The sequence below is a fragment of the Triturus cristatus genome, chromosome 11, assembly GCF_964204655.1.
Source record: "Triturus cristatus chromosome 11, aTriCri1.1, whole genome shotgun sequence".
Taxonomy (NCBI): domain Eukaryota; kingdom Metazoa; phylum Chordata; class Amphibia; order Caudata; family Salamandridae; genus Triturus; species Triturus cristatus.
Genome location: NC_140594.1, coordinates 1,116,117,432 through 1,116,137,392, shown reverse-complemented (window position 1 = coordinate 1,116,137,392; position 19,961 = coordinate 1,116,117,432). Strand labels below are relative to the sequence as shown.

Here is a 19,961-nt window from a genome sequence, read left to right as displayed (position 1 = left end):
CCGTGCTCCCCTTGGGATGAGAAAGGGAGGAGCAGTTTCCATCACACCTCCGCGCTTCCCTGGGAAGGTGGGTTTCGATCGACCTGCAGGCCTCCCCGAGGGCTGGCTCCACGCCTGCTGGGTGTCTGGGGCTCCTCCCGACCCGGCCCTGAAAGGATCAAAGGACAATGGCAGGAACTCCCAACAAGCGACCCCCATGTGACAAGACCCCTGCCTGCACAGACTCCGGACATCAAAGAGGAGTCGCCCTATAACAAGGGGTGCTCTGGGACTGTCCGGCAGATTCGCCTTGGAACACCTGAGCCCTGCTGAGTGACTCGCGGCTCCCCGAAGATCGTAAGACCTCCGAACTTGTGCTTGAGCCCTGCTGAGTGACTCGCGGCTCCCCGAAGATCGCAAGACCGCCGAACTTGTGTTTGAGCCCTGCTGAGTGACTCGCGGCTCCCCGAAGATCGTAAGACCTCCGAACTTGTGCTTGAGCCCTGCTGAGTGACTCGCGGCTCCCCGAAGATCGCAAGACCGCCGAACTTGTGTTTGAGCCCTGCTGAGTGACACGCGGCTCCCCGAAGATCGTAAGACCTCCGAACTTATGCTTGAGCCCTGCTGAGTGACTCACGGCTCCCCGAAGATCGTAAGACCTCCGAACTTGTACTCGAGCCTGCTGAGGGACTCGCAGCTCCCACAGACTCTCATGGTCCCGCCGGACCCCACCACGACAAGCGTATCCCCCAGCTCGAGGATTGTGAGCTGTGCGCCGGGTATGCTCCTGCATTTGATTCCTATCCCCAAAGACTGTCCCACTACCTCCTAACCCTCCTCCAAGACTTTGTGAGCCCACGCTCTACTTGTATATATTGTGCCGTGCTGATCATAAAGATCCTACTACCTCGATCTGATAAAGATTTGCTCTCAAGACCTCCTCGTGTAGTGTCTCTCTGTCGTGTGGTGCCGAGTGTACGATCCTAGATACGAGGTTCCTCCCCTGAGGAATCTCCCGCCAGTGCCTGGCTACGATATCTCGAGGGTGGATCTCAGGGCAGTCAGGACCCCTTCCGGGCCCCTCTGAGGTCGCCTTCTAACATTGGTGGCAAGCGACGGGATTCGGGCCCATAATCTAGAAATCGTACCGTGAACGGCTGACGCACTACCGACAAACATGGCAGAAGGAAACGCCGTGGTTCTCAAAGAAGACGACGCCAGTACGGTGTTCCAGGTGGAACAGCTGGAAGAGTACACTCACAAAGAACTAAAGCAATTCTGTAAGGAACTCAAAATCGCTACCACTGGTCTCAACACCAAAGAAGATATGCAAAAGGCACTGAAAGCTTGGGTGGATTCGGGAGCCTCCCGCCCAGAAGGAGCGGGGGAGCCCCACAACGAAGCTGGACCCTCCCAAGGAGAACGCAGCAGCAACCAGGTGCGAGGCTTCATACCAGACGGGGGCCTATCCCCGGAGGAACTCGCAGACAGAGAAAAAAGTCGCCATCACAAGCTCGAATTAGCCAAACTCAAAATTGAGGGCGAGTTGAAATTGGCCGAGAAAAAGCTAGCAGTGGAACAGTTGCGAGTACAAGGAGAACTGGAAGAGAAGAAACTCCAACGAGAACACGAGGGAAGGAGACTTCAACTGGAACATGAACGCAGCTTGAAGAAAATAGAACTGAAAGCAAGAAGCGAAGAAGCGCGGCCCCCGGGGAACCGAGAGGCGGCCGCCCCTACGGAGCAGAAGGTCCACATCCCCAAGGATGTGGTCAAAGAATATTACAAAAATGATGACATTCAGCAGTGGTTCCGGGCCTACGAGGTCGCCATGACCTCCCATCGGGTCCCGCAGAAGGATTGGGGGGCTGGGTTATGGGGACGATTCCTGAGCGAAGGGAGAGACACCCTGCTCGACCTACCCACCTCCATGCAGACCTCCTATGAACACATGAAAGCGGCCCTCCTCACAAGATACGGCCTCACCCCGGAGATGTACCGCCAGCGGTTCCGGGACTGCAGGAAGATCCCGGGTACCACCTGGGTGGAATATGTGAATTTCTTCAGCCGCGCCTTCGATGGGTGGATCAAGGGCAGCAAGGTGACCACCCTGGAAGAACTAACCGACCTAATGTTGTGGGAACACCTGGCTGCCAACTGCTTTGTGGAACTACGCCAGCATCTGCTCGACAGCAAGCTCACGGACCCAAGAAAGCTGGCTGTCGAGGCGGATCGCTGGAACAACACCCGGGTCTCCCGGGGCCCTGTAGGAGAGTACCCCCGAGCCTGTCAGGGACCACCCCGCCAGAGAGGGGGGGGAAACCAGGGAGGGCAGAGAGAGTCCCAGGCCAGTCCCCCGAAGTCCCAACCTCCACCTTTCCCGGCACCCCCACCAGCTGTATCCGGCCCCCCCTGAGACGGGGGCACCGGGTAACCATCACTTGTTTCCGTTGCCAGAAGCCCGGGCACTACGCCAACGACCCTGAATGCCCCATGGCCCCACGCACCACCCAGGCAGCACCCCCCGTTAGACAGATAGCCAATGTAGCCCTGGGGGAGGAGGTTGAGGAAGCCGAGGAGTGGGAGCCCGCCGCTATGGCCCTAGTATCCTTAGGAGATAGAGAGATGGTCCCTGGGAGCCTCCTGCCCTCGAACACAAAGAAATATGGGCAGCTCGTAAAGATCAATGGCCACCAAGTAGAAGCCCTCCGTGACACCGGGGCCAGCATCACCGGTGTCCTTAGCCATTTAGTCCACGAAGACCAGGTCCTCCCCAACGTATTTTGCCCGGTCATTTCAGCCGACAACACGGAAAGCCTATGTAAAGTAGCCCTGGTGCCCTTTGAGTGGGGAGGGGTGGTCGGTAAACTGAAAGTCGCAGTGAGAACCTCCCAGCCCGTCGATTGTCTCCTGGGGAACGACCTGGAAAGTTCCCCCTGGGGACAAGTTGAGCGCAAGACCCACTTAGGGATGATGGGCCTCCCTGAGTGGGTATGCGCCACCACTCGATCCATGGCGGCTCGACTGACCCCCCTGAGGGAAGTCGACGACGCCCCGACCCCTGAAGATGGGATGGTCCCGGCCGAGGGTCCCCACATCACCCCACCAGTAGAATCGATCGTCAGTGACGAACCCCAGCCTTCCGACTCCACCCCAGACACCGAGTTAGGCGATCTGCCCGAATTAGCCCAGTGGCGCCACGAGGGGGGCCCCTCCCGAGAGGAGTTCTGCCGAGAGCAAGCTACCTGTCCCTCCCTGGTCGGGCCCCGGCAACAGGCAGAGGCCCAGGCCGCGGGCGACCAGACGGGGACGCACCGGGTGTATTGGGAGAATGACCTGTTGTACAGCGAACAGAAGGCGGTGGAGCTAGGGTCCGGCCGGATGCTGGTGGTACCCCTATGCTTCCGAAACCTCCTCCTGGGCTTGGTCCACGACGTTCCCCTCGCAGGCCACTTAGGTCAGGACAAAACATACAGTCGCCTCGTGACTCACTTCTACTGGCCCAGAATGAAAGCGGATGTGGAAGCCCACTGCAAGTCCTGTCATAAGTGCCAGGCCAGTGGGAAGAGTGGAGGGAAGCGCAAGGCTCCCCTCCAACCCTTCCCGGTCGTCAGTACCCCTTTTGAGCGGGTCGGGATCGACATCGTAGGACCTCTGGACCCCCCCACTTCCCAGGGGCACCGGTTCATCCTCGTCCTGGTGGACCATGCCACCCGTTACCCTGAGGCCATTCCCCTGCGCACCGTCACAGCCCCCGTGGTGGGCAGGGCGTTGATGGGGATCTTCTCCCGCATGGGTTTTCCCCGCGAGGTCGTGAGCAATCGCGGTACCAACTTTATCTCCCGATACATGAGGTCCTTATGGCAACAGTGCGGGGTGTCCTATAAGTTCACCACCCCATACCACCCCCTAGGGAACGGCCTGGTAGAGCGGTTTAACCGGTGTTGTAGGGATTCTGCGTATGCACAGAACTATGCGCAGGAAACCAGAACCTTAGAGAATTGTGTTGTACCAGAAACTCCCCTCAGAACTAAGAACCCCTTATCCGACTAGCTTAGTGTCACATTCGTTATCCGAGATTTAGCTCGGCGGTCCCAATGTATAGACAACCCAGAACAAGCAACTTAGTTATTCTCAGGAATGGTGGGAACCCGAAATACCCGTTTGCACATATATATCAGTCCACAACAGAATAACTAAGACACAGTAAAGTTTAAAGAATTTATTCATAAACCTCGAGTCCTGTTATACAATACTTTGGCTAACATAAGTAGACAAATGGTTAAGATCATTACCATTAACATTGTTACAATACCATAGAATATAAAAGGAGCGATCATATTATAATGACAGTGGAAAATAACCACCCTCCTTTCTCTAGTAACTAATAAAATATTATTAGACTATTGGAAGGTCTCATAGGCTTGCATAGGGGACCCCATACCGTATAGATCAGCTCAGGTGTATCACATCACAGGATCAGCTCAGTGTTCTCTGCAACAGCTCTTCTATCGAATGCCCCAACAATATGCTGCGCTGTGTTATTAAAGCCCTCGACTTTCTGGTATTTGCAGCTGCGTGCATGTTGTGACTAAACAGTGGTACGATCACCCTGAACATAATCAGCCGGCACCGTCTAGTGTCCTAGAACAGTTCTTTACTCGATGTACAGACCAAGGGCACTAGCAACTGTTAAGGATGTATAAATAACATTCACTTGAGACAAGAGCAAGTCTGCATTTCTCAAAGTAATAACATGTAACAACAGTGTCGGGTGCAAAGGCAGCAAAAGCAACAAGATGGTTTTCCAACAGCTAACGTGATTAAGCTAACTTAGCACTGTAAATAGGGAGTTGCCTAAAACCACGTGACACCGGACTCTGAAGGGGATGATCGCAAGCCTGGAAGAGCCCCTCCGGCGTAAGTGGGACCTCCTGCTCCCCTGCCTCTTATTCGCCTACCGAGAAGTTCCGCAGAAATCCTTGGGTTTCAGCCCCTTTGAGCTACTCTACGGGCACCCCGTCAGGGGGCCCCTCAGCCTGGTCAAGGAAGAGTGGGAGGCGGCGCCCCGGGGCCATCCCCGAGATGTGTTCCGTTACGTCCTGACCCTCCGCAATCAGACTAGGAGGTTCCGGGAGATGGCAGAGGCCAACCTGGAGGCGAGTCAGGAGGAGATGAAGCGCTGGTACGACCAGAACGCCGCGCTGGTCGAGTTTCAGCCGGGCCAGCTGGTGTGGGTCATGGCCCCCGTGAAACCCTGCGCTCTCCAGGATAAATGGACCGGGCCCTTCAAAGTAGTTGAGCGGAAGAGCCCGGTCACGTACTTGGTAGACGTCCAGTCGCCCCGGGACCACCTCCGGGTCCTCCACGTGAACCGCCTCAAGCCCCACTTTGTGCGGACGGAGCTGAGCCTCCTACTGGCCACTGATGACGGGTCCGTAGAAGAGTCAGATCCTCTCCCTGATCTTCTGCGCACCACGGAGAAGGACGGCTCCGTAGAGGGAGTGAACCTCTCCCCGTCTCTCACTCCCCAGCAACGTGAGGATTGCCGCCAGCTCCTCTGGCAGTTTCCGGACCTTTTCTCCCTGGTCCCCAAGGTCACCGACTGGTGTGTCCATGATGTGGATACCGGGGACAGCCCGCCAGTGAGGCACCGAGCCTACCGAGTCCCTGATCGGGTCCGGTCCTGTATCCAAGCCGAAGTCTCGAAAATGTTAACCCTAGGCGTGATCAAACCCTCAGACAACCCCTGGGCCAGCCCCGTGGTCCTGGTCCCAAAAGCAGCTGCCCCCGGGGTCGCCCCGGAGCTCCGCTTCTGCGTGGACTACCGGGGACTCAATGAAGTCACACGAGCCGATGCCCACCCCATTCCCCGAGCCGACGAGCTCATTGACCGGCTCGGGGCTGCTCGGTTCCTCAGCACCTTCGACCTCACCTGCGGCTACTGGCAAATTGCGCTCACAGAGGGAGCCAAGGAGCGGTCCACCTTCTCCACCCCGGATGGGCACTATCGCTTTCGCGTGATGCCCTTCGGGATGAAAAATGCCCCGGCCACCTTCCAGCGACTGGTAAATAGAGTCCTGGCCGGGCTGGAAAAATTCAGCGCTGCATATCTCGACGATATTGCAGTTTTTAGTTCCGAATGGAGTGAGCACCTCCAGCACCTCCGGAGGGTGCTAACCGCCCTACGCCAGGCAGGCCTCACCGTGAAAGCCAGCAAATGCCAGATTGGGCAAGGTTCGGTAACCTACCTGGGGCACCAGGTCGGAAGCGGGCGGGTCGCCCCTCTACAGCCCAAAATCGACGCCATCCTAGCCTGGGAACCCCCCACTACCCAAACAAAGGTCCGAGCCTTCCTGGGCCTCACGGGATACTACCGGAGATTCATCCGGAATTACGGCAGCCTGGTCGGTCCCCTCACGGGACTCACGTCCAAGAAACAGCCCAAGAAGGTGCAGTGGTCCCCTGCCTGCCAAGAGGCGTTCACTGCCATGAAAACGGCCATGTGTATGGCCCCCGTCCTCCAGGCCCCCAACTACTCCAGAGAGTTTGTGGTACAGACTGATGCCTCCGAGCATGGCATCGGGGCAGTCCTCTCCCAGGTAAATTACCAGGGTCGAGACCAGCCCGTGGCCTTCCTCAGCCGAAGGCTGTTGCCCCGGGAACAGAGATGGAGTACCATCGAGCGCGAGGCGTTCGCCGTAGTCTGGGCCCTCAAGAAACTACGCCCTTACCTGTTCGGCACCCATTTCAGGGTCCAAACCGACCATCGCCCCTTGCGATGGCTCATGCAGATGCGAGGAGAAAACCCCAAGCTTCTGCGGTGGTCAATCTCCCTCCAGGGGATGGATTTCACCGTGGAACATCGCCCTGGTACAGACCACGCCAACGCTGATGGCCTCTCCCGGTTCTTCCGCCTCAGCGAAGAGAACCCCCAAGAAGATGGGTAGTTCTCTCCGGCTTTCAGCTGGGGGGGACGCGTGTTAGACCCGGCCCTCGTAGCATAGTCAGACCTGACCCATGCACCCCGCACCAGCCCTGAGCCCACGGCCTAGCCGATCCTCCCCACCCGAGCACACACACCCGACCCGGACTTCCCCCGTCCGTGGCCTTCCTCCCTCGGCCACCCGGGGCCCGCGTGCCCACTTCATGCACCAAGATGGCCGCCGGCCCCAGCGCGACCCTGGCCTAGAGGCGCCACTCCGGCTGGAGGACACCGCGCTCCCCTTGGGATGAGAAAGGGAGGAGCAGTTTCCATCACACCTCCGCGCTTCCCTGGGAAGGTGGGTTTTGATCGACCCGCCGGCCTCCCCGAGGGCTGGCTCCACGCCTGCTGGGTGTCTGGGGCTCCTCCCGACCCGGCCCTGAAAGTGTCAAAGGACAATGGCAGGAACCCCCAACAAGCGACCCCCAGGTGACAAGACCCCTGCCTGCACAGACTCCGGACATCAAAGAGGAGTCGCCCTATAACAAGGGGTGCTCTGGGACTGTCCGGCAGATTCGCCTTGGAACACCTGAGCCCTGCTGAGTGACTCGCGGCTCCCTGAAGATCGTAAGACCTCCGAACTTGCGCTTAAGCCCTGCTGAGTGACTCGCGGCTCCCCGAAGATCGTAAGACCTCCGAACTTGTGCTTGAGCCCTGCTGAGTGACTCGCGGCTCCCCGAAGATCGTAAGACCTCCGAACTTGTGTTTGAGCCCTGCTGAATGACTCGCGGCTCCCCGAAGATCGTAAGACCTCCGAACTTATGCTTGAGCCCTGCTGAGTGACTCGCGGCTCCCCGAAGATCGTAAGACCTCCGAACTTGTACTCGAGCCTGCTGAGGGACTCGCAGCTCCCACAGACTCTCTTGGTCCCGCCGGACCCCACGACGACAAGCGTATCCCCCAGCTCGAGGATTGTGAGCTGTGCGCCGGGTACGCTCCTGCATTTGATTCCCATCCCCAAAGACTGTCCCGCTACCTCCTAACCCTCCTCCAAGACTTTGTGAGCCCACGCTCTACTTGTATATATTGTGCCGTGCTGATCATAAAGATCCTACTACCTCGATCTGATAAAGATTTGCTCTCAAGACCTCCTCGTGTAGTGTCTCTCTGTCGTGTGGTGCCGAGTGTACGATCCTAGATACGAGGTTCCTCCCCTGAGGAATCTCCCGCCAGTGCCCGGCTACGATATCTCGAGGGTGGGTCTCAGGGCAGTCAGGGCCCCTTCCGGGCCCCTCTGAGGTCGCCTTCTAACAGCCACCAGAGACAAAAGAGCCCAAATGTAGCCCAAATATCACCCAGATGTAGCCCAAGTATAGCCCAATGACAGAATGTCCCAGAGTGTTCTTAAGAACAACTAGAGCGCTTACTGTCTTACTTATGACAAAAGTATGGCACACCTGAAGCCATCTTGATTGGAATAAACTGGTAACACTTAAAAGATTTAATTTAAAAAGGAACACAATGAGGGGGTTCATTTTGCCATAGAAATTATGATTAGTGCTGAAGAAAGAAAAATTAGGGCACATTTTGAGTGACTTCTCAAATCCTCTTCTATTTCATTGAAAAATTCTGATACGCAGACTGAAACATGCACTTCTAATACTAGCAGCAGACTTCCGTGGTGAGCAGTAGCTTTACTACAGTGATCTAATGAGCAACTAGAGTGCTAACATTCAGAATTTATGGCAAATGTGTGACATATCTGAATACCTTCTTGATGGAATCAAAGTAAAAAACTGAAAGCATTTCCTACTGAGGAGACTGCAGTAAATGAGGAAATTAGGAAACTTCATAACAAATAAATCTCCTAAAATGGCCACCAGAGACAAAAGAGCCCAAATGTAGCCCAAATATCACCCAGATGTAGCCCAAATGTAGCCCAATGACAGAAGTGTGCCAAACACTTATTTTTTGTGTATTAGCAGTTTTATATAGTGCAGACTTGTCAGGTATTGGAGTGCTTTACATGAACATTGGTTACATCACACAAGATCAAATTCATTTTGGTTGTAGACATGGGGAGATTAAGTGATTTGACCAGAATCACAGAATGTTGAGCTGAAGCAGAAACTCCAACCTGGTTCCCCAGTTGCAAAGTCTGCAGCTCTGGAAGTAACACCACACACTCTCCCCTTGGATGCAACATTTAATCAAGTGGTCAACTGGATAAAAAAAACTAAGATTACAAATAATTTAAAAGTTCTTTGTCGCTATTTGAAAACTCAGAAAATATGTCCTCATTTTAGTTTTTTAGAGCACTAACCATCATTTTGATGCAAATAAGACCCTATATGTAATTTCTAAAGGAACTGCTCTAGGCATTACAGTTTTGATTACATCAAGATGACGTCAGGCATTCCACACTTTTGTAATAAATATAGAATGTTAGCAATCTAGTTGTTCATTGGGATACTGTTGAGAGGCAGAGGCCAGGGGTACGGACTCTGAAAATTGAAGGCAGGTAGGAGAGTGCAGAGGCAACAATTTGACCACACTAGGCAGGCAGGAAGGGCAGTGGCAGCACAACAGACTATGGAGGGCAGTGGAAAGGGGGGCAGGGGCAACAAACTAACAATACAGGACTGGCAAGAGAGGCTGTGGCAAAATAATAGACCATTGTGGGCAGAAGGAAGAGGCAGTGGTCATACAACCATAAATGCCAACAGACCCATTTCAGCCTGGAAACGTCCAATGTTTTTAAGCTCAAATGGGCTTTACTTGATCTGTTTCCTGTCTACAATCTTCTCTTTTTCAATGTAACTCAAAGGGGAAAATCAATACCCCAGTTTTATTTCAAAATCTCCCTCTTACCAAGTTCAAAATGTTCGCAAGTATGGTACATTGGATTATGGTAGGAAGGAGGAATTGGGGTAGGGACATGGACTCGGATAACAGAGGACAGGAGGGACATTGAGAGGTGCACCAAACTGACCCTACAGGGCAGGCATCAGGGTTTGCAGCAGCACAATACACCACACAGGGCATGCGGGACGGGAGTGCAGCACAACAATCCATAGAAAGCAATAGGGAGGGGACAGGACCATGCACATGGACAACAGACAACAGAGGAGAAAGAGGCAATGGTAGCTAGCTGACCATAATGGACAGACAGGAGAGAAAGCTGCAGCATAACAGACCATTAAGGGCAGGAGGGACGGATCAGGGGCATTACAATGGAACCGACAAGCCAGGAGGGAGGGAATAGGGGTCTGCACATGGAAACAGAGGGCTGGGGGCAAGGGGGCAGGGCTGGAGCAGCAAGATGACCATGGAGGTCAGGCAGGATGGGCACTAGAAACAAGACACACCATGGAGAGCAACAGTGAGACTACGATGGCATACACACAGACCATGGAGGGAAGGTGGGAGGGGGTCAGGAGCAGCTAGCTGACCACACAGAGAAGGTGGGAGGGGCCATGGCAGCACATAAGACCATGCATGGCAAGCGGGAGGGTTAGTGGCAGCACAATGGCTATGATGGGCAAGAAGGAGGGTGCAGGGGCATGCACAAAGGACCATGGAGGATAGAAGGGAGGGTCAGGACCTGGGCACAGACAAGAGGGTTCAGGGGAAGGGGCCTCACAACAGACCGCACGGGGCAGGCAGGAGGAGCAGTTGCAGCACAACAGACCAGGGAGGGCAGAAGGGTGTGGCAGTAAAATGGACCATGGAGGACAGGAGGAAGGGGATAGGGGCATGGCATGTGGACAGGCAGGGTGGAGGTGGCAGGGACAGGTTACAGTCATCTGACAATGCTAGGCAGGTGGTAGGGGAGTGGCAGCTTAACAGAACACTCAGAGTAGATAGGAGTGGCAGGTCCATGGAACATGGTGGTCAAAAAGGATGGAGCAGGGGCATGCACAAAGACATCGGAGGGCAGGGGGAAGGAGAATAGGGGCAGCAAGCAAAGCACAGAGGCTAAGCAGGAGGTCAATGATGGGCCATAGAATTGGGCAATGGAGGGCAGGATGAGTGGACTGGTACATCATGCTAAATGCAGGGCAGTGGCAGCACATCAGACCATGCATGGCAGGAGGGAGGAGGCTAGTCCATGGATTCAGACAACAGAGGATAGGGAGGAGGTGGATGGGGCAGCAAGCTAACTGTTCATAGAAGGTGGGTATTAGGAACTTTATTGTTTTTAAAATGTGTGTCTGTGCGAACTACTTAAAATATGAACAAGTATGCAGAATAATCTCACTTTTATTCAGGAAGAAGAGGACGTTTGGGACTGTGACTCTGGGCTCACTTGGCAGAAACATCCCCTGACCCTCCACCCCCCATCGCAAAATGTAATGCCCGTGAAAAGGGTAGGTGGACGCAGTGTTATATAGAACATAGTCCTGAGAGCACGATTGAAAATGAAAACTAGATATAGTATATGGTATAAACTATGCACCAAAAAGTGTGATATAAGATGAACCGGGGCGTGAAATATAATATGCAATACATTGTGCGCAATGACAGATTCATTGGAGAGCGCGAGATAGCACAGGCACTAGCGCTTGCTATGTGATATGCGCCTTGGAGTGTAAAATGCACAGGGCAGTGTTGTGTAACCTAAGTAGTCTCTAAAGTTGTAATATAAAATATGTGCTGGGTAGTGTAACATTGCATATGCACTGTGACAAAGATATGGATCCCAGATTGTAATATGTATGGCATAGCGCTGTGCTTTATAACATAGGCATCGAGGAAGGCACGTTAGATGGGGCAATATAACCCGTGCGAAGGCAAGTGTGGCATGACATATTCACGGGGTGGTGTTACAGTGCACATGGGCTAGAGAGTGTCATAGCATACGCACTAGCTGGTGGAATACAACACAGAGGTTTGTGGCACTCGGCGGGCACTGGTGGGTGTAACACAGCATCGGGCTCAGCCAGGAGCACGCTGTGACTCTCAAGTGAGGTTTGTCTCCTTTCCAGAGAGTAAAGTAAAAAGTATTACACATCCGGCGGTGGATGTGTGTTTTATTAACCGTGAGGGGGTTTCTTGCATGGTTTGGTTGAATTTTTGTCGAATCCCCTTTGAATGGCTTGGTGTGCATGTGTATTAAATGTGCCCGTCAATAGCTACCCATGTTTGTATAAATAAACGACAAGGGTGTCTACTTGGAGAGTACCCACCAGCGGGGGCGCCGGGATTAGGCACGGTAGGGTGTCAGACATGTCAGAGCTTCACTAGCGGTGTGAATACATTCTACGTGGATTCATTGTATGCATAGTCGCCTTTTAATGAATATCACGCAAATCGTCATGGTGATAGGTACATACGGTTTGTCCAGCATGTCCTAGGTGTTTCTATAAATATATACTTTTTTTTTTTAAATAAAAAACAAAGGCCGGCCCCGGGGGATGGGGTCCCCGGGGCCATAAGTGGCCTGAGGAGGGGGGCAACACAGCCCCCTCCTAAAGAATAAAAATTTAAAAAAAGGCCATGACCTGGGGGTTGGGGTCCCCGGGGCCGATTAAGGCCTTGGGAGGGCCAAATTAATTTTTTTCAACAAAAAAAATTAGGTTGCAGGCCCTGGGGGATGGGGTCCCCAGGGCTAATAAATTAGAAAAAGAAAGGGGGCCACACAGCCCTCCTTCTTAAAAATAAATAAATAAAAGACCGGCATCGCGCCGGAGGCCACGCCCCCTCCTTGCAGCACTATGCAAACACGCCCCCTGGCCAGTTGTAAGTTGAGGAATGAATTCCCCTGTAATACTGAGGGTCCCTGAAGGCCAACTAGCCCAACAGGTATCTCCAGTATGCGCCAGGGAGCTGCGTTGCAGACAGGTGTTCTGAGGCCATGCCCCTTTTTACACCTCCATGCAACGCAGCTCTGTGGCGCTTACTGGAGGTACCGAGTGGGCTACTTTGACCCTAGGGACCCTTAGGATTCAAGGGGACTTAATCTCTCAACTCAGAACGCCCACAGGCCCTGTGGCGCGTTTTTAAGTTGGGGAAATAATTCCCTTTCAATCCTGAGGGACCCTGGGGTCCAACTAGCCCACCAGGTGCTTCCAGTAAGCACCACTGCTCTGCGTTGCAGAGAGGTGGTGCAGGCCGTGCCACTTTTTACACCTCTCTGCAACGCAGCTCTGTGGCGCTTACTGGAGGTACCTAGTGTTCTAGTTGGACCCTAGGGACCCTCAGGATTTAAGGGGACTTAATCTCCCAACTTAAAACGGCTACAGGGCGTGTTTACACAGTGGGGAAGGGAGGGGACGGGGCATGAGGTGACGTGTTCAAACACGCCCTGTGGTGCGTTTTAAGAGGTAGTTTTGATCCCCTGCCCTATTATATACTAGGGGCTTACAGAGAAGGTCATGCTAATCACAGGGGGACCCCAACACATAGTGTGCCCTAGTGTATGTAGGTGTTTTCACTGTATTCTGAGTGTCTTTTAACATAGCACTGGCTCTAGGACTGGTTAGTCAGACTCAGTTACCACCAGTATCCATCTGAAAAAGTTGAGGGTACAGGATGATTTTGCAACAAGGCTTGTTTCTGCTCTTCTGTTTGTTCTTTCTGCACGTTATACTTCTTCCTGCACTTTTCTTCGTCTTTGAGGACTTCTGTTGCTTCTTTCTGCATTTCTTTTTTTTCTTTCTGTGCGTTTTTTCTTCTTTCTTCACATGTCCTATCTCTGTAAGCATAGCTAGAAATTAGCATTTAAAAAACCTTTGAAATTCACTGAAAAAAACATAGGTTTCAGGCACGTTATAGCTAGGAATTAGCATTTAAAAAACCTTAGAAATTCACTGAAAAAACCATAGGTTTCAGGGGCGTTATAGTTAGCTGGACTTTTCACTCGTACAAAACCATAGAAATTCCCCCGTTATAGTTAGTTCAGCTAACTATAATTCGCGCGCCCGCAATGCACTGCTGATGACGTCACATATTACATCACTCATGACATGGTCAGTGACATCACTCATGACATCACTCATGACATCACTGATGACATCATCCTTGTGATAGAGTGGCAGACCTCCTCTCCCCCTAATATAACCTTTGATACACACATTCAAAATTAGAAATTAAAATTTTCAAAACAATGGACACACCAATACCAGTTACAACAACCTATTCAGTAATTGTAAGATCCACATCCACATCCACTCATTCACCAACAGTCCTATACAGTCACTCATACATGTACTCACTCATCATATGTACTCATACACCTATACATCCTGTTACACAACGCCACTCATCCATAAAGTTACTCACACACATAGTCACTCATGCTAATAAAGAATCAAACATCCGTTTACCTGCATATACAGTTATACACACACCACCACACTTACTTCTACAGAAACTTACACATACTTAGTCTTTTTAACAATCACTTATAGAAACACATACTTATTCATACAGGAACTCTTTCAATCTCTCACTCTCACATATACTCACTTATATACACCAATAGTCACATATACTAGTTTAAAACATATGTAGTTACTCATAGAGACACTATTGAGACATTCATTCACTCACTAACACACCCATGCACACACTCATCCACCCATACAGTCCTGCACACATGCTGTCTTCAACACATACAAACAGTGAGTCACTCATTCATGCACCTATGCACTACGTAATACCCCCCACCGAACCATACAGACATCAGACACTTATACTGATACTCAAAAAACCAACTAATAACCTATATAGACACTCATGTAGCTACTCACCAACCCATGCAGCCACTTATACACAAAGTGAGAGACTGATACAGATATTTACATATTTAAACATTACTCACTAAGCCATGTATTCACTAAGATACACTTAATCAGTCAGTTATACAATCAATTTTTCAAAAACAAATCATCCATTTAGACACATATATACCCATTTATTCTTCCAGCGACCTTGAGATATACATATATAAAACATATGTAATTTTCAGAAAAACACACATTCACTGGATGATGTCATCAGTGATGTCATCATTGATGTCATTTGAGATGTCATCAGTGATGTCATGAGTGATGTCACTGACCATGTCATGAGTGATGTAATATGTGACGTCATCAGCAGTGCATTGCGGGCGCGCGAGTTATAGTTAGCTGAACTAACTATAACGGGGGAATTTCTATGGTTTTGTACGAGTGAAAAGTCCAGCTAACTATAATGCCCCTGAAACCTATGGTTTTTCAGTGAATATATATATATATACATACTTTAACCTTTGTTTTTTTCAGTGAATATAAAATATATATATATTTTACTTATATATATGTATTATATAGATATAGATGTGAAGTTGCCTGTTTATTTGAATAAAAAGGTTGTTCCTACCTGCTACGGAGTGCGTCCTCAATTCTGAGCAAACTTGTGAAGGTATGTATGTATATATATATATATATATATATATATATATATATATATATATGTATATGTATATATATATATATATATATCTAGTCCGTAAATCTTCGTGGCAGGGAGCCCGAGACCCTGGCAGGGCGGGTCAGCGTAAGGGGCACGAAGAACCCACTTTAAATCCAGCACGATCTTCTTACACAAGAAGACGCCGACAACCAAATTGGAGGATAAGGGTGCTTTAATTCTTACATGGAGTATGCAGCAGTTGCAATATTCATCCCTTACGCGTTTCAACTCACTCTGGAGTTTTGATCACAGGTGTGCTTTTCCTTTTCAAGCTGGCCATGTGATAATGCGTCATCAAAACACCTTTTTAGTCAGTAGGTTTGCGTTGTATTGCTTGTATGGAATGTGCACTGCAAAGTTTTAAAAGTCATTATTTCATCCAGCAGCTTAAGCATGTGGGACATTCCCTATTATGTTCTTATTGGCTAAGGAAGTGTCAACTTGAACGTGGGCACTCCCATGGACTGCTGGAGTTTAATTGTTCCATCAGCCCAGCAGCTCAATTTAAAGCTCTCTACAAGGTGACAGTCTGAGCAGCAGTGACAGGAATTTGCTCTTTCCCCCAAAAGCGGCCTTTCCATCATATTTGCTAAAGTTAGACTCTTAGAAGACTGCCATGGAAGAGATGCTGAAAAAGCTGTATTGTCTCCCATACAAGTTAAAAAACACACCAGGCTTGGTAAATAGACAAGGTATGTGGGCACTCACAACTGGACATCACTTTACGGGTATATATACAGTATCCACATCAGATGGAGGAAGTTCAAGCTTCTTACACTGGCACCAGTTGAATATCAGCCAATATATTCCCTTCTTCCTACAATGGAGGCTGAATCTATGGTGGTTAAACCTGCACTGCAAGGACCATTAACTCAATTCATGGCAGCTTTCTCACCATCAGAGTGGCACAGAAATTCCACCAGCAACATTCTAAATCAGCACCGCATTGATAAGTTAGGTGGGCCCTACTTCTGCCTTCATCATTCTATGTTTCATAACATTTGCACAACTGAGCTGGAAATAATATTCTTTTGGATACCCTTACATTGGGTATGAATATTCTGTAGAATTTAACTTGAGAAGATATCTAGTTATTCCCAATAACAACATATTGTCCTACTTTAGATGACTGTGACCTTGACTGAAGTTTTCTTTGTAACATTTGTCCCAAGACCTGGACGATTGAGTCATTAGCTCTGAAGAACTGCTGTCACACATGTATTGGCTGCTTGTTTTTTCACAACTGTGAGCAGAGTTATTGTATTTGGCATGTAGGGCATAGTTTTCATTTGTTTACAAATGGTTTAATGTTCAAAAACACTTAGTAACCGAAAACAATATATAGTGTTTGTAACTTCTGTGCTCAGTGTTGAAGCTGCAATTCTGTGTGTTATTTTATTGCTTGAATTGATGTTAATTTTTTGGTTACTATCATTATTGCACAAAAACATACATACATATATATAAACACATATATATATATACACATATATATGTACCTATATATATATATATCTTGGGACACTGAAAATAGCTGCCATATAACAGAGTCAGGTAGCCTGAGACTCCGCATTCCCCACCTGCTGCGACCACTGCACGCTGAGGGAACCCGTCCTAACGTTTCCAGAAGTTAGTGGCATCAGTGCAATTTTTTCGAGGGATCGAATCTTTCTGGAAATGCTGCGGCCACGAGAGGACTGTGTTTGACCAGCATGGGGCCATGATTACATGGCGAGCCGCTGAGTATTTACCGGCTCCTCACAAACTGGTCCGCATCGGCAGGCTGCAGAAGACGTTGGTCGCAGCAGGTGGGGAATGCGGAGTCTCAGGCTACCTGACTCCGTTGTATGGCAGCTATTTTCAGTGTCCCAAGATGGGGGATGCTGGGACTTGCAGTTTCTACGGGCCATCGGGCCTCCACCAATGGGGGGAATGCAGGCAGCATTCAAAAGAGGAACTGTCAATCAGCGCCAGTAATGTTTGTTTGGCATCTGATGAAGGCACAAAGCTGAAACGCGTCATGCCAAGGAATAAATAAAGCTACCTAACTGCATGCTGACCGCTGTTGTTCCCTGTTGTTCTTCATTGTGGCAACTTTTTGGGATATTTTGCGTGCGGCCACTGCACGCTGAGGGAACCCGTTCTAACATTTCCAGAAGTTAGTGGCATCAGTGCAATTTTTTCGAGGGATCGAATCTTTCTGGAAATGCTGCGGCCACGAGAGGACTGTGTTTGACCAGCATGGGGCCATGATTACATGGCGAGCCGCTGAGTATTTACCGGCGCCTCACAAACTGGTCCGCATCAGCAGGCTGCAGAAGACGTTGGTCGCAGCAGGTGGGGAATGCGGAGTCTCAGGCTACCTGACTCCGTTGTATGGCAGTTATTTTCAGTGTCCCAAGATGGGGGATGCTGGGACTTGCAGTTTCTACGGGCCATCGGGCCTCCACCAATGGGGGGAATGCAGGCAGCATTCAAAAGAGGAACTGTCAGTCAGCGCCAGTAATGTTTGTTTGGCATCTGATGAAGGCACAAAGCTGAAACGCGTCATGCCAAGGAATAAATAAAGCTACCTAACTGCATGCTGACCGCTGTTGTTCCCTGTTGTTCTTCATTGTGGCAACTTTTTTGGATATGTTGCGTGCGGCCACTGCACGCTGAGGGAACCCGTCCTAACGTTTCCAGAAGTTAGTGGCATCAGTGCAATATATATATATATATATATATATATATATATATATATCCAAATACAAGGCACTCCTGTCGGAGAACGTAGAGTATGCCGATAGTTCATTTTTTTCAAAAAAACAGAATCCCATTCGTGCACTTAGGTCATTGAAAGGCCTTCACCAATACACCAAGGATACTTCAAAGGGGGTTTATTATCGTCATAAACCCAATGTGACGTGTTTCACCCTCCTGGGGCTTGCTCACACCTGGGCTTTAGGAGGCCTTTCTCAGGGGAGCCTTGCATATATTGAAAATAGAGCAATTGACTTTGCCACACATGGTGAGGGCTAAGTTGAGTTCAAGCAGTCTGCACTGCTCCTGCAGTCTGCATTGGCAGGCCTGCTGTAAGTATTTTACTTGGATCACTCAGGGTAGCACAAACAGTGTTCAAGCCCTAGTGCCCCTTTTAAAACCCATGCCCTGGGTGCCACTGATACCATATATTTGGGACTTATAAGCGGGTTAAAGTCCTTTGCCAATTGACACATATCATTTTTGGGGAAAGAGTTGTGGTACTGGGGCCTGGTTAGCAGGCTCTAGGGCACTGTCAGAGTTGAAAACAACAATCTAGTAGTCTAACTGGGGCAAAAAGTGGGGGGCATCTGCAAAAACGCCTGTTTTCTTGCAATCTTAAATTCAGCTGCATCCGATTTTTACTGTATCTAAACTCTAGCCTCACGCTGTATCCTTTGAGACAGACCTTGACTGATCAAAGCAAGCTACCGTCAAAGTCAAGGAGGCTTGAGAAACAAACCTTTCATTACAAAAATTGTAATCAATGTCTTTGTTAGTGCTGGACACTTGGAATCTCACAATCCATTAGTAGGTTGTCCTTGCACATGAGAGAACGTGAGAATAACGCTGATAGCTAAATATTGAGAAATAAAGGGGAGTGGATCGAATTCTTGAAATAACCTATTAAATTACTCTGAAAAGGATTCCTGTCCACTATTGTTTTCCTCAGTTTGTCAAGTATGATCAGTCTTGGGCCTCACAGCTCTCTGGTTCACTATAACTTACTTGAGTGAGTTATGGTTCTTCTTTTTGTTGTTGCAGGGAAAAGCCTGGATCCATCTCCGGGAATCGTCCATTCTGTCACTAATGTAATCTCTGCTGTGGTTTTTGGACACCGCTTCTCCAGAGACGATAAAGAATTCCATCAGCTCATTGAAGCAAATGATGTCATTCTTAGCAAACTAGTCAGCTCATGGGGCAGGGTGAGTGTTAAGATGACTTCATATTGTAAGTGAGTGGGTACTCAGAGGGAGCAACTTGTGCACGGAAACTTGAATGTGTGACCTGAGACATATTACAAGTTAGCTTGTGAAAGAAAAGCTGATGAATAAGACATGTAAGCTTTGTGTTACAGACAGAGAGAGAAAATTAGGAAGAATATTAATGCCCACATAGAGAGAAACTGATTTTATAAAATGAGAAAGTATTTGAAGGAGAAAGAGCACTTAAAAAGGAAAGGGAGAAGGACAGGAAAGTGCAACAGGAATGAAAAATGTAGGGGAGCGAGTAAGAAAAAACAGAGAGAAAGTATGCTAAAAAGCGAAAGCACAGATGTATAATAAAATCTGCAGCAGGAGACAATAGAGTATTATTATTATTCTTATCAAAGTTTGTAGAGCACATAGCTACCAAAATGGGGTATGCCAACGTTAATATTATTATTACATGTGTGTTGCTCGGATATGAATTTACAATGAAAATTTTAAAATACAAGGGGCATTTGGCAAAACAGGAACAGGTTGGTTTAATTAAACGCAGCGGCTGGAGGAGCATCAACAGAGTCGTGTCTGACCACAGTCTCAAAGTACAGAAGTTTTGGCCGGTAATATACAGTTCCTGAGGTACAATTGAATAA

General features: G+C 49.5%; 1 protein-coding gene across 1 annotated transcript in view; it reads left to right on the top strand.

Annotated features, from left to right (window-relative positions):
- Positions 1 to 19,961, top strand: part of LOC146786133 (cytochrome P450 2J4-like) — a 174,480-nt gene that overhangs the window by 127,196 nt on the left and 27,323 nt on the right. Inside the window, exon 7 of the mRNA XM_085635637.1 lies at positions 19,148 to 19,308. Coding sequence (XP_085491763.1) covers positions 19,148 to 19,308 — 161 coding nt within the window. The remainder of the gene's footprint in view (positions 1 to 19,147; positions 19,309 to 19,961) is intronic.